The sequence below is a fragment of the Zerene cesonia genome, chromosome 19 (genome assembly GCF_012273895.1).
Source record: "Zerene cesonia ecotype Mississippi chromosome 19, Zerene_cesonia_1.1, whole genome shotgun sequence".
NCBI classification, from domain to species: Eukaryota; Metazoa; Arthropoda; class Insecta; order Lepidoptera; family Pieridae; genus Zerene; species Zerene cesonia.
In genome coordinates, this window is record NC_052120.1 from 7,725,768 (window position 1) to 7,741,458 (window position 15,691).

General features: G+C 35.0%; 2 protein-coding genes across 4 annotated transcripts in view; one reads left to right on the forward strand and one right to left on the reverse strand.

The window, feature by feature from the left end:
* The window catches only part of LOC119834596, a 111,946-nt gene extending 106,348 nt beyond the window's left edge, over positions 1-5,598 (forward strand). For all 3 annotated transcript variants that reach the window (XM_038358993.1, XM_038358992.1, XM_038358994.1), the window contains exons 4-6: positions 1,090-1,188; positions 1,697-2,044; positions 3,805-5,598. In XM_038358993.1, the coding sequence (XP_038214921.1) occupies positions 1,090-1,188; positions 1,697-2,044; positions 3,805-4,218 (861 nt within the window). In that variant the 3' untranslated portion in view covers positions 4,219-5,598. The remainder of the gene's footprint in view (positions 1-1,089; positions 1,189-1,696; positions 2,045-3,804) is intronic.
* Positions 5,599-6,413: 815 nt separating this feature from the next.
* LOC119834351 lies at positions 6,414-14,224 on the reverse strand. Its single transcript, XM_038358693.1, has 16 exons — positions 14,094-14,224; positions 13,894-14,021; positions 13,636-13,684; positions 13,452-13,554; positions 13,031-13,108; positions 11,959-12,178; positions 11,050-11,091; positions 10,919-10,973; positions 10,379-10,484; positions 9,795-9,920; positions 9,353-9,517; positions 8,606-8,839; positions 8,343-8,415; positions 7,848-8,085; positions 7,190-7,344; positions 6,414-6,508 (listed from the first exon to the last, which is right to left on the reverse strand). Exons 1-16 carry the CDS (start codon positions 14,222-14,224, stop codon positions 6,414-6,416), a joined length of 1,998 nt encoding a protein of 665 aa, XP_038214621.1.
* Positions 14,225-15,691: the final 1,467 nt, after the last annotated feature.

Sequence of the window (15,691 nt, forward strand, 5' to 3'; positions counted from 1 at the left end):
GCGGCCATCGTATAGAATTATGGTCGCGTTAACCTCTCTTTGAAATTTACCGCCGCTCGGGTGCGTTCCGTTACAAAGGGAGATAATGTATACTTGGTTCTTCTTATGTAGACATTGTTTGCCTGTAAACTACAACAGTAAAACCATGGCTATAAATGTCTACAATATGGATTAATCAAACACTATTGTATGTTAGAAGTTCTCGGTATAAAACAATGCATCCATCAAGAAGTATATTTTGTAGTGTTTTTGCTTTTATGTGTAAAATTTTCCCAAAAGCTTTTGACGGCATCTCTTGTTACTGAGGAACAATTATCACAATGAGATCGACAAACTCTTAAATAGTTAAAAATAAATGTTAACTGGGTTACCAGCAGTTTCGCCCTCGTGTTTAGGAAATTAACAGAAAAGTAAGCTATATAACTCTACCGTCCTAACTACAGACAAAAATTATAGCATAAATCTCTCCGTAGTGACGACGTGAAAGACAGACAAACAAACAAACAAACACACTTTCGCATGTTACTACATCTCAACACTTTTGTCTATTATATACATACTAATATGTACGGATATAAAATTCTGTAATGTGTATTTTAAAGTGATATTGCGGCCACTAGGCAACCCTAGTAGATGGTCAGGTTGCTAACGAGGTGCCAATGATGTAATCTGCTTTCGGCAAAATTATGCGGAACGTCGAAATTAATGGACCGAAGTAGAACTTATTCAAGCATCTCCATTAGCCCAAAAGACATTGTTTACGTTTCCTTAGTGGGCCGCTGGTGGAATTTGTTCAATCGTACTTTCTACTCTTTTTTCACCTATGACGACAAAGGAAGACTACCTTCTAGAGGGATATAATAAATTATAAAGTCTTCAGCACGATTATCATTCAGCTTTAATTCATTTCGCTTTTGACATTGTAAAATAAAATACTATGACCTCGCTAAAGATACTATCATATTTTATCGTAGTCCTTGTTGCAAAATGTTGTTTAATGAACATAATAATTTCGTACTTATACACATTTTGTTTTTAAGTTTATTATTATCTTTATCTATGTTAATATATGAATGTAAACGATTCCAGGTGTACAGTGAACAGTTGAAGCACACAACAGAACAACGTACTCTGCTCTTGGATAAACTAAAACGTGTGAGGGAGGACAACGAAGATTTGAAGTTTAGGGTGAGATTATTGTAGTGCGATTATTATATACTAGCTTCCCTCTTGCGGCTTCGCCCGTCGGCTCGCCGATTAACTGTGGGATTTTAAGAATAAAGCTTATCCTATATCCTAGGTGTTACGTATTTGCCAAATTTCATACAGATTCATTCAGTGAATGAGTATGAAATATTCAAACTTTTACATTTGTTGTACCATTGGATTTGCGTGTTTAAACTTTAAAGTATAGTATTCAGTTGAATAATACTAGTATAATACTATTTGAAAATGTTGATATTATGTGGTATGATAATAAATGTATTTGCAGTGTACTGTGAAAGTCAGTATAAAAATTTTATTCATATTTTTGGACATTAAATCAGTCGCTCAGAATCCTTATTTTAGGATTATTATATACTTGCCCTACTATTTCTGTATATATGTTTGTATATTGATTTATATGAAATATGAACAATATACAGTCACTGTTGCTTTCGAAGTAGAATACCAACGAGATCGTCGATAATTTCAGCTGGAGGAGAAGACGATAGAGCTGGAGGGGGCGCGCGCGCGGCTGCGGCAGGTGGAGGGGCGGCGCGACAGCCCCGAGCGGCACAGCATGCGCGACCTCGAGCCGCTGCACCTGCCCGACGACGAGGCGCGCCTCGGCGACACGCCGCGCCGCCGCCCCAGCCGCATCCCGCGCCACACGGCGCACAAGGGCGCCGCGCCGCGCCCGCCGGGCCCCGCGTCGGGCGCGGCCGGGGCGCCGCGCCCGCCCTCCGCCGGGTCGGTGCGCTCGGTGCGCTCGGCGCGCTCCGCGGCGTCGGTGCGCGTGCGCCCCGACAAGCCGGCGCCGCCCCGACACGCGCCAGACAAGGTGCGCCCCAAGTCCTTCTGGAACCTCTTCAATTTCGAACGAAACTAACAGTGCCCATAGACCATAGTGCTAATACACGACCCCGTGTGACAGTGCACCGCAGTGACGCTAATTGTGATTATGTAGCGGTTTCGGTCGTCGCCCGCCTTCCGAATACATGCCATTATGTCGATCGTAAGTTGTGTTCATTTTGTTTTCTTTTTTGTTGGGATGCGTCGATGTGGAAGCTTTTGGTGTTGATGTTTATGAGTTTCACTGTATGGAGTTAATCCAACGCAATATAATTTTATTTGTCTTATTTTTATTTTATTTTATAATACATTATTATTCACGTTACAAACGAATGTGGCATCAACAATTTCCACGACGATGTTTCCCGTAACATTTTTCGATAGTTTAATGGCTTTGGTTCATTCATTCATTAATAAGCATGTTTACTAACAAATACTAACTGTCATTACCTCATTCCACACAACATTAACCCGTACTTACTATTCAATAACATAGTTTATGTACATGTGTAAGAAAACAATCGTTAATTTTGTTGAATAATCAAGAAAATGTTTATTTCAATTTTTTTTTTTTTATATAAAAAATACCTACTCAAAAAGTGAAGAATACATCTGAAGAGTTGTCATTTCAATGTATATGATATATGTCTCGTTGTGGGAACTGGACATTACAATAAACACATAGTACATATCAGCTTTTAAGTATCTTCAGTGAAGAAAGAAAGAGAAAAGTAAAAAAAAACAAGAATTGTCAAATAATAAAAAAAGAAAGCTGGAGAAGATGGTGATCCGACAATTTTTAATTTAATGATTTTTAATTTATTTCATTTGCAGTGTCTACCCTTTGTGCAACAGCTTTAAATGGTATGGGACTTGTAAATATTTGTTCTTAACACGTTTTTATTTCTTTTTACTTTGGTTGGAGTGCTTTGCTAGCTTTACACCCTCGCTTTTTATGTTTTTCTTGGGGTGATGGATTAATGAAATCTTATTAAAAAGTTTTTTTATGAAGTATTAGAGGAAGAATAATAAGGCATGCCCAATTGATGATTTATTTATTGAAAGTTAAGTTTATCTAGATAATACGGAAACCTTCGCCGAAATCTAATTTTCTTGTCAGGCGATCAACTTAAAAAAAAAAAATTTTTAAATGTAGCTTTTAAAATAGTTCAACACTTACAAATCATATCACAATAGATGCATTGTTATGTAGATTTTTTTTTTATTTATTTATTGACATACTGGCATATCGGCTACTCGAAATAAACGGAACAGACGCCGCCAACACTAGCTAATGCACTGTTAGTTTGAGACAAATATAGATGCAACACAGATTATAAAAACTACAATATTCGATACACAGTGTGCACAGTTTTTAATGATAAACGGTAAAAAAAAAAACAAATATAATACAGTGTGATATGTTAAGCATGATGTGTGTGTTATGTAATTATTCTTAAAATCTCGACTGTGTAATGTTTCCCAGTAAAAATTGTTAGAATTCCGACTTGAAATTTTCTGTAATGTAAAATGTATGTATTTTTATTAAAACAACGCAAACCCGACCCGTGTGAACGCTGTTTAACTTATTACTACCACTAATATATCATACTGTTTTAAGGTACTAAACATAATAATGAACTAACCTGGAAATTGTTTAATGTCTAAGGTATCTTTTAGAAATAGTTTGTGACGGTGTACTCTAAAATCTTGCCAGTATCGTATTAATAAATCTGCTTATTCTACCAGAACCAAGAGGCACACATCGAAATCGGTTCGGAGGCGGACCGCTACCGCGACTCGCTCAGCATAGACTCGAGGAAGCTGGAGGCCGGCGCGCAGCTCGTCGTCGAGTATCTCGCGCGGACGGACAGACTCGCGCCGCTGTTCCCCAAGCTGCACACCGTGCGCACGCGGCCCCTGCCCGACAACCTGCTGCAGGACTGCCGGCTCGCCTACGAGACGCCGCAGAACCTCGCTCTGGAACTCTCCAAATCGATTCTGTACGAGAACGCGGACTCGATAGACCTGAGAACGCTCAAGTCGCTCAACTCGCACGGCGACGCGTCGCTGTGGGACGGCAAGCCGCAGCAGTACTTCGAGAGCATGAACGAGGGGAATTTCGGCGCTAAGGAATTCGACGACGACTCGCTCGCCTCCTAGAGCTTCTGTTCGATTTTTAAATTTCAAATCGATAGAACGCTGCGGCGGTGACAAAAATGTAAATAGAACTCGCCTTTTGTTCTCATTTGCAAATGCAGCGCGGTTTCGTTAGCGCGCGCGCGCTTGGCGCGGTCGTACAACGTTGGGAATGTAGCGTTTCGAATTTCACACCAATTTACATTTAGATTAGTTTATTAAATTATACGATGAGCTCCTGGTATGAAATGCATTCGTGAAATGTTATTTCTGTATATAATAATATCTGTGATAATTTCACATTTATATTGTTTCTTTATGAATAATGTATGAGGAATTGTAATTCATTTTTAAATCTTAATTTTTTAAATTATATAATATTATGCTTAAATAATGAATTTTGATGAATCATTAAAATGTTTCGAGACCCTACTGCTGTCCTGTTTTGTAAGTACTAAAAAATTTAATATATGTTTTCAAGTTATATGCTCATAATGTAAAATTTACTCTTTATTATTATTATGATAAAATATTTCGGCGGCGAGTTTGTAGAAAATGGTAGCTATTACATAGCAGTCATTCCTTAGCCTTTGGCGCGACTGTGTTTAATGTAAAAATAAATTGAATGAATGTTAAACGACTTCAGTAAGGCTGTGAAATAGTGTGGTTGCGATTATCGCTAAAAAGATCGAATAAATATTGTATGTAATTAATAGGAATAAAATTTGAATTCGTTGCTGTGGCATAAAGCGATTTCCTAGTTATTTTAAAATATCTTTTAGGCTTAACGGTTTGAAACGTAATGTCGCAGTAAAACGAGATAAAAATGGTTCGTATGGGGGGATTCGGTCTTAGTTTATTTATATTGTAGCTATTGTTGTTACTGTGAAACGTCCAGTGTCCAACGTCCTATGCGATTCGCACGACTGCCCGGTAGGTTATGTGCTATAGTTGGCTATATACAATTATATATACACGCTCGGTTACAAATAGTAGGAGACTGATTTTGATAAAGGCATAGTGATATATGTTTATCAATTTAGTGTAAACCTTATTTAGATTTACCATATTATTTTCTTATTTTAATTATTTCCTATTGTATACATTTATTGCCTGTTTGGTTTTAGTAAGATTAACTCCTAGTTGTTATTAATAATATTCCAATTTCTATCTGCGACTGTATTTTATGTAAAATAAGATTTAAATATAGCTAATTAAACTATTAAGTAAGCATATTGTACAGCCACACTCATGCTATAGTAATTCTGTAAATTATTTAGCACTATCTAATATTAAGATAGTCATTAAATGTCTAGTTGACTTGAATCTAGTTGGACTTGTGTAAAGTTGTACAGAAATCATATCATTATATACAAATTACTTAAATAAATTGTTCATATCAAACAGTTTTTTATTTATGTATAACCAACACTTTTTATTTGTGATATTTTTATTTATTAATAGAGAAAGGCTTCCAGAAGCGTTTACTGGTGATTCCAGTTTGATATGTCCAACATGTGGTTATAGAAAGGAACACAGCCAATAGAATCGACATTAAAACACCCACCCGCCTGAATTCTTTCCCATATACATGTAGATGTACGTAAATGCAATTATTACATTGTCATTATTAATATGACCTGTATGCCATGCAGAATTGTTTATTGTGGTTTAGTTGTGTGTAAAACAACCAAACAGTTGCCTGAATTTTTATCCATAGCAGGATTTTTTTTCTCCATGAAGTGATTTTTCATCTTATATGTAGATATTTGAGTTAAATAATTTTATACGAATGTATATTAAATATTACGAATATTACGATAAATAACTGCCTGTTGAATATTAATATTTTTGGGTACAATCTTTAAGTGGGTTACAGATTATCAGGCAGATTTTTGTATCACAGGCAAAGTTCGAATCGAAATTTAAATGTTAGTTGGTACATTTAGTGTTTAAATATAACAAAAGCAAAATAAAATTTGTATTCCAAATATTTACTATGAAATCTTTTATATTCTTAAGAATATTACAATCTACTTAAAAGTATTATCGAAAAGTAACAAGTGAAAAAATGCAACAATGCAACACATATAAAATTAAACATACAAACAAAATAATAATAATTAATCAACAAATAACTAACATTCATATCAAGTTTAAACAAAATATAAGTAAATTAATACAAAAAAAAATAAATAAATAACTACTAAAAAATAAAATTACGGTTTTAGCAGTCTAGGTCCTAGAGTTATATCTACAATTTCTAAGGTTTCCGGATCTTTGCAAATGCTGATGAATTGGTGTTGTTTTAACTCTGAAACAAAAGTATATATTCAAACTTTGTTGTATCATGTTTTGCGTGTTGATGTTTAAGACTCCGCCGCTCTTGAACCGCCATTAAAATTAAAATAATGAATCAGTCGGGTATAAATGCTTTGCAGCAAATAATATTTAAAATATGTTGAGTGGGTTTCAAGTTTATCATTTACTAGCTGCTCGTACCAGCTCCGTCCAGATTGACCCCCAAAGAAAGATAAAATGTCACTTAGGAATGATGTAGTCACCAGTAGGTGAACGAATTTTTTAACCAGTCCAATAGTATCGAAACCATATTCCCAACAAACAAACATACAAGCAAAACATTCCACTTAATAATGTTAGAGTAAATAAATAAAACAGTAGAAATCAAATATTTCCTCGTTAAATCTATACTTATATTATAAAGCTGAAGAATTTGTTTGTTTAAACGCGCTAATCTAAGGAACTGCTGGCTCGATTGGAAACATTATTTCAGCATTTGATAGCCCATATATTGAAGAACGCTATCTATATAGGCTATATATGTATCACGAACACGGGAGCCCCGATGCTCGTGGAGACTACCAGAACATCCGTCTGACAGAACCCAGAAGGTCGACATGCTTGTCCATAAGATAAATTGAGCACCAAAATGTAAGTGTACCGCACCGCACTTGGAATGATGGCAATCACTCACTGAGCAAGGAGAAGAAGCACTTGGCGGCTGTCGCCCTGGCGTGGCCGCGCAGCACGGGCCCGAGCTGCAGCAGGCGGCGCAGCCCGAGCGGGCGCGCGCCGCGCCGCACGCACTCGTACACCTTGCTCATCGCGCCCTGCGTGCCCCACTCGTCCCTGCCGTTTGGGAGTCATCGCAATTCAAATGCTGACAAACTTATAAGAACAAAGTATATTTTAGGGTAAACTTTTGCACTTGGAAGTATCTCTAAAATTTCCGTGCCATAATTTTAGTTACCGAACTCCTCCGAAACGGTTAGCCCGATTCTTATGAAATTTTGTGTGCATATTGGGTATGCCTGAGTATTGGCCAACATCTTATTTTTCATACTTACCCCTAAATTATAAGTAATAACGTATGCTTCGCAATTTTTAGACGCTGACATTTCTAAAATATGTTTTGCACAATAAATTACAACTTCGCTTGATTGTGGCACTATTTGAAAATGCCTATCGATTAAATTCGACTTTTTAAAGTATACTTAAAGATTTGTTTGATTAAATATCACCATTTAAGTTATTTGTAAATCAGTTCATATAACTAGACTATTTTTTATACTATCATATTTTCAAGTATTCTTAGATTAATTCCTTTAAAAAATTCCCGATAAACCCCTCACCGGATAAATCTTCCCGTGTCCGTAGTCCTTTCGGAATCCCCAAGTGACACTTTAGTTCTATCGAGACTTCCCAGAGGTGTCTCACTATCGGTCGTGTCCTTGCGCGTGATTCGGGTATTTGCTTGCGTTTGTATGTTTGTCTGCGTGTGTGTCGGCTTGTCCTGCATATCGGCTAAACCAGCCTCATGCAACAAAGATTCTATTCTTTCAGCTGTTGGTACGTTTTCTTTGTTCGTATCTGAAATATTTGTGAATTGTATCGTAAATATACGAGGAAAGTAATATTATGGAGAGGTGGAGCATTTACGGTGTAATTTTAACACATCTGTTGTGATTTGAATGGAATTAATTTTGTTGTAAATGCACAAAAGTGCATACAATTATACTTCTCAAGAACCGAAAATACTCAAAGAGCGCAATATAGTAAAGATGTAAGTATGGTCACAGTAAAGTTAATTTCATTTTCGTTTCGTTTGCACTATACAATATACATACCTAAATTATCTTCCAATGAAATTTGTTGACTTTGCTTAAACGACACGTAGCCGCTACGGCGCAATCTTTTAGGCTAAAAAAATAATATTCATTTAAGTGTAAAAAAAAGTTAAGTTAATAATTATTGTTCATGTTATTCAAACTTAGATTTTCTATGATTACTACGATTATTCTTCTATAACAGTGGAAATAATTAATTAATAAAAACACCTATATACTTATTATATATAAAAAAAAACCTATTATTGTATACTGTTACTCACTGGAGACACCATAACTTCAGTTTGTATATCCGTCTGCGACAGAGTGCGAATTCTCTGCGTAGGCAAGTTCGATATATCCATATGTTCTTCGACTGTAGCATCTCGAATCGAAATATTTATGTCTGGTATAACTTGTGGTGGTTCTACAATTGGTGGTTCAATATGAATGGGTTCAGTCTCCTCAGTTATTCTTTCTAGAGCGGATTTTCTAGTTTGCCTTCGTGCTAGAGGTTCCTAAAATTAATAAAATTGTAATTTAATAGTTGCGCTTCTATACTAACTCTCGTATTAAGTACAATGAGTTAACGTCTTTCTTTCTTATATTAGATGCTTTGAGTATAAGACATATGTTTTTTGTAGATTATGAAATATATAATCATAAGTATTAATTATCATAAATATTAATATTCGAAGCCGTTATTATGATGTTAAATCATCATCTATATATACATATAAAAACGGAGGCGTGGTGTAGTTAGAAATTAAATATTTTAATATGCAATACGAAATATATAAAGAATCCACGATTCTGTCCTTTTTGAATGATTTTTTTTTATGTCATAGCGGACAGCTGAGCTGGTGGTTCGCCTGATGGTAAGCGATCACCACCGCCCATAAACATTCGCAAAGGTAGTACCTCTGTGAATGCGCTGCCCGCTTTTATGGGGTAAAGGAAAGGATTAACGACTGGAAAGATGGAATGGAAAGAAATGGTGAAAATTTTACTTAAATAAAAATTAAACTCACTTCTACTTCCATATCAAGGCCCGTATGTTTCTTCCCGTAGCCCAGGTTCCTCAAATACATTCTCCTCAAAGTGAGGCCTAGATTGCATCGGACTCTGTGTCCCACGTGGGCAGGACGCTCGAACAGCAGAGATGCCGGTACGTGCATTACATCATCGATCATTTCCTAAAACAAAATAAAAAATAAACATTAGTTATTGTTAAAGAATAAGCTACCTAATTAACTAGGATGATCTCATAATAAGTGTATATATCATCATTTGTATTACATGATATCATATTTCATTCATACTCATATTATTTATATTGATAATACACTGTTCATTATATGAATAATAGTTTTATTTTATAGCCTTTACAAAGAGCCGTTTTTTCCTAATATTCATCATTTTTAATATACTGAAACAGTAAGATAATTATGCAAGGTGTTTTTAAGAAATTACCTCTCGTAACTCCACATAGTTGTCAGCAATACGCGATCTTATGTAATCAGTGCTCAATTTTGTCTTTTTGTCGATTTTTAACTTTGTAGGTTTGTGTTTCTTCGCCAATCGTTCTTGTTCCAATTCCTTGAAATGTCACGACACTTTCAATGATATCACTGTTATATTCCGATTAAATCAATCATGTCATCAAATAGTGTATTTTATTGAGGGTAGAATAAATATAATGACTGAAAGCTGTTAATGTTAATAAAATTACATAATCGTATGCAATTTGAAGAGGTTTCTAGTTGAATTTTATGAATGATATTTAATAATTAATAAAGGCCAACAAATCAGATTAAATCAAAAATAAATTTAACAAAATAACCAAATTTCAATTGTAAGGAATTAAGGTCAAGTGGCTACAGTGAACTACGAACTGAATTCAATATTTTTTTATATCCAATTTCGAAGCTTTAAATAATATATTTTAACATTACGTAGGTATTTATAAATTATATTTCAATTAAGCATATAGTACACTATTAATGACATGAAATTGTATATTCTGCGTGTTTTAATAAGTTAAAATCTTTAATTACTTCCAACGCGATTTCCTCCAAGGACAAGTTTGTGGGTCTTAGATCCAGTGATATTTGTTCTGCAATCGGTTTTTCGGCTTGCAAAGTTTTATCAGCGTCAATTTGCCTAATGAAATAAAAAATAAAGTGTAGAATGTTGCTTTAGACTTCATACATCTACATAGAACTGGTAAACATAAGTATTTAATCTCTGCGTAGCTACTTCTACTAGCATACCTAATAATAGTATAATTTTCAGGAATCAGCTCATTCAATATTTTTCGATTTGACATCATTCAAAGAGCTCACCAATGTAATTGTTTTGTGTCATTTGATGAATATTTTATTGTTAAATTGTCATATTATTTTAATGCAACAATGCGCATGTCTTTATCTTTATCTAATATAATATAATAATATACTTACGTAGCCACATTGATATTTTCTCCAATACTAATTAAAAACAAATATTTGCATTACCTTGGCAGGGATACTTGACTTGTTTAAAAATGGGGTAGGTATTTGGTAAATGGAATGTTTGGTAATAAAATGTTAACTAACATTTCTTGGGGAGCAGACAATTCGGGAGGCGGGATTTCGGATATTTCAGGTATTTCTGTGGGAAAATTTAGTGTGAGTATGGATTAGAATTGGGTATTTTAAATGAATAATTCGATAAGAAATCTCAATACCTTTGTCAAAATCACCTACAGCACGTAGTTCTTCCCCCATTGCTGGTTATATGAAAAAAAAATGAACATAAATATAATTATATTTTGGGAGTCGAGCACGTTTCAGCACGAATTCAATCAGCTCACAGCGAGGAAGTACCACACCCCCTCAGAAGACCGGCGTGAAATAGTATGCTACTGTGTTTCGTACGATGTGTGAGAGAGCCAGAGGCCCATTTCCTTTTTCTCATCCTTCCCATTCCTACTCTCCGGTCGTTTTCGTTATCGTTATCGGTAGGATTACCAAGTAATTCAGGCAGTATTTAGAAAACTGGACCGAAGTTACAGCATATTTAGGTTTTCTCATGATTAAGACACTAAACTCTATTTGTATTCTAAATTTGAAGCTTCTGTGTTTGCTAGAAGTGCCTTGGACTTTTGATGATCGGTAAGTCAGTCAGAGTGAAAAAATTCAGAAACTTTAACAAGTCCTCAAATTGACTGAAATTTTAAATATACCGTGTTTATGCAATGCCTCATTAGTTACTGAAAATTCAGACTTCTTTTTTTTTATCCACAACGGAATTATAGGGATCGAAAATAGCCTGAATTGCTTCGAGAAAAGGATGGCACGGCTGTGCCGCTTTTTTTTGCTCGACTTGGTGGGGGCACTGCCGTGCCACCGGATTACTTACATATTATTCTGAATCGAATTGTTTTGTGCGATTGCAAAGTCAAATTGTTTAATTAAGAATTATATGTTTAATAGACATTGATACGGACCACTTTGGGATGCTGTAATGGTAGCCTTATCATGTTACAACTTAAAAGAGAAGGTAAGTAGGTATTGAATAAACTGACATCCGACTTGGTGTTTTAATTTAGCTTGCCTCGAATTCAAACGACTAAATATCATTAAAAAGAGCATACATTTCCCCAGCGCAGATATATCGTGCTCCGATATCCTCTCCATGAGCGCGGCGTCGGGCGCGACCAGTCGGGACTTGTCGTGCGACTTGTCGGAGCGGTCCAGCTGGAGGTCGAGAGCGCTGTGCGCGGCGGCCGACGTGTCGCGCGCCAGCATCATTTCCATCGTGCGCTCCGACAGCACGACCACCTGCTGGTACGGCTGCAGCTCACCGAAACCGTCCTGATATATTGTTATCTTCAATTAGAGGAGAAACAACGGAGACCCGTTTTTAAAGCGGGAGTCTAGCACGTTCCGGCACGAATTAGGCCAGCTCGCTCCGGGGAAGTACCGCACCCCCACAGAAAACCGGCGTGAAATAGTAGCATGCTACTGTGTTTCGTTCGGTAGGGAAGTCGGAGGCACATATCCTTTTCCTTCCCAGACCCATCGTCGATTCTTTCTTAAGCCTTCATCAATTTAAGGTCGGCAATCTATTTGTAGAGGCGCAAGGTCTGCAAATGTTCAGGGGGTGGTAGCGTTTACCATCAGGCTACCAAGCAGTTGTCTTGCCGATGATGACGTAAAAAAACGGGTCAGTAAGAGACGGACTCGCGCTAGAAGGGTTCTATATAAGAACGACAAAAAAATCACTTATATTATATATATGTGAGCATCGTTTATTATTTATTTTATTGTGCTCCTTAGTATTTTTTATAATAGCGACAAGAATAATATATCATCTAAAAAATGTGTAGCTATCGCAGAAAATGGTAAACCCGTTAGATGGCGCGATTTTCAAGTCCATATGATTTCTGAAGGCTTCTATTGAAAATCATCAAAGACTTTGTTATGTTTAAATTGAGATTTATCTAACTTTGTTAAAGATAAGGAGATTGATAAATTGGTAAGGATGCACATTCAACATAAACGAAATTCTTTTCTATTATGGTACAGTAAAATACTGATCACTGCTAATATGAGAAATAATAAAAAAATTGTTAAAATATGTATTCATAGTCGAAATTAGCAACTTGGTGGTAACCATATGAAATTCAAATGATATAATTTAATTTCAGAGCAATATGTACTCACATCAATAGGTCTATTTTCAGGTAAAGTTGGCTCTTTCAGAGTTATATCATCAATACGAGCAACAATATTTCCACTATTCTGTAAATATTCAAACACATTAAATTTTAGTCATTCAAATGTGTGTAGTTTTTATGTATAAATTATATAAACTTCTAAAGTAATAAAATATTATTAATTCTTGGTTGGGGTAATTAATTTAGGTGTGGAATCAAATTTTTTTACCTAAACTAGTTGCACATCCCGGCCCTGTTCGGGTAGTCATTTATCGTTATTGAAATATATGGTGGGTTATGGGGAGCAAATTTAATTAAAATCCATTGACTAATTTTAGGAGTCCATTGCGGATAACAACACATAATTTATATATATTAAGATTAATAAGCTCAAACTTAGAAATAAGATTATGGAATATTTAAAATACCTGAATTAGTTCTAGGGCTATTTCTTCATCAGGTTGTTCCTCAAAAACTAATCTAGGCATTTGATGACGACGGTGCTCATGAGGTCTGTGCTCTTGGGGTGACCTTTACAAATATAATTGAATGGATAAATTGACTTTATAAACAAATATAATCACAAAAATAAGTATGTATGTCAAACTTTACCTCTTATGAGTAGATTTCATAACATGCGCATTAATCATACAAAGATCACCTATAAATAATTAAAATTATTAAATTTAATATAATCATACTGATAAGTGAAATTAAATAAATAAAACAGGTTCAAAATTAAAACAGGCATATAATTTTGGTACATCTGTTAGAAAGCTGTAAAGATTAAAGTAATATTCAGCAAACAAAAAAATATTTACCAAAACTATTTGGTTCTGGGAACAAATTACTCCTAAATATAATACTGACCTACAAATACGGTAACTTTTCTTTGATATAGGCGGACTAGTCCTCGCAGAAGTTGTGAACTTAAACGGAGAGAAAATCTGTTGGAAGGCCGACCAGATTCTTGTACAATGACTTCTAGTAAATCGTTACTGAAAGTTTTTAAAGTGTTTGAAAATAGTATAACGATCTTTATAATTTTAATACAGTTACGATTTTCTTACCATATTTGTCGAATATCTTGAGTCCAGAGCTGGCGTTGGTTAATAGCGGCAAAACGAAGAGGCCAAGAATCCGCCACCCAACATAAATAAAATCTACCTCCCCTTCTCAGAGATTCCACGGGATAAAACATACTCTGAACAATTAACTTATAACGACACAAATAATGAAAGAAAAATAGGATTATATTAAAACAAAATTAAACAAAAATTATAAATTTATAAACAAATAACATCACCCAAATTCAAAGTCAAACTGAAAAGTAAAAATTTTAAATTAATACTACCAATTGCCAATATGTTAAGTTAAATTTCCCAAAAAATCGACTCAACTCTTAAACATAGCGTACGGCTGACATCGAGAAAACGGTGGTTTCTATAAAGTTATATAACAAGCAGAATAACGAATGGTTTAAAAAAATGTTTTGATACAGTTGACTTTAACGTTATATTAAATGTAAAATCATTATTGTGTACTTTTATTTCTGAAAACAGTGCAAATCATAGTTTGATGGCAACACATAATTAAAATGGCGCGAAAGGAAGAAGTTGTTTTCCCGCCTTAAAACGACAGATTAATAATTTGAATTTCAATATGTGCAATGTTACCACCTTAGCCCTTTTCTGGCAGAACAATCTTATGATTCAACCCTCTTTGAAACTCTTTAGCCCCAAAAGGGTCATCTACCCCTTTTTCGCAAAGTAATTATCTCGAAATACTTTTAGTAATTATCTCGAAGTTAGGACGATTCTCCAATTTTGTGCTTCTACACCACGCCAATTATAGGTTTGTTTACGAACTGAGCGTTCTGATAGGCGACAGAAGACCTCTAATCATCCAGTAAAAATACTCGGACTCGGAATAATTGTATTACAGAATTTAAATGAAACCAGAAAAACATGCACTTTTTAGCACTCTGGTGATACTCGCAACTACATAATTCGTAAGTATACGCTTTATTAATTTTTGGCCCTTTCTAGACCTTTCAGTGCCGAGCTGCGTTTTAGAAAAACTAGGTGACAACGCTGACCTTAAAAATCGTATTTCAGGGGTTACAAAAAAACTATTTGGTACATATAATTTATTTTTTTATTAAAACTAATTAAATTCTACATTGATTAAAATTAAACTATATTAACATCGGGTTTATGCAAAAATAATTGGTAATGTGGTGTGGCTTTAATGTAGAGAGAATTTTTAAAAGAGCAACTACAGAGTTTCTTGCTGGCTCTTCTCTGTAGAAACTGCCTTCCGAACCGGTGGTAAATGTTATAAGTGTGTAATAGACGAATCAAAAGTGCTTCTATAAGAAGTCTAATTAAATGAATAAATGTTTGAGTTTGAGTTTGAATTTACAGTATTATAAACATTTTATTCAGAGAGAATTTAATCACACAAGTTGGTCAAAACAAAATATGGGTGGAACAATCTTGATAAATTAATTATTAATTTTTAATTATTAATTAAGTTATTACTAATAACTATTGTATTCTTTGGAATATGGTATCAGAATGGATTTTTTAAGCTTTAACACGTTCACTGCTGAAACACACCTGTTGTGTAAAAATGCTTCGAACCGAGTATGCGTCTTCGCACGCCT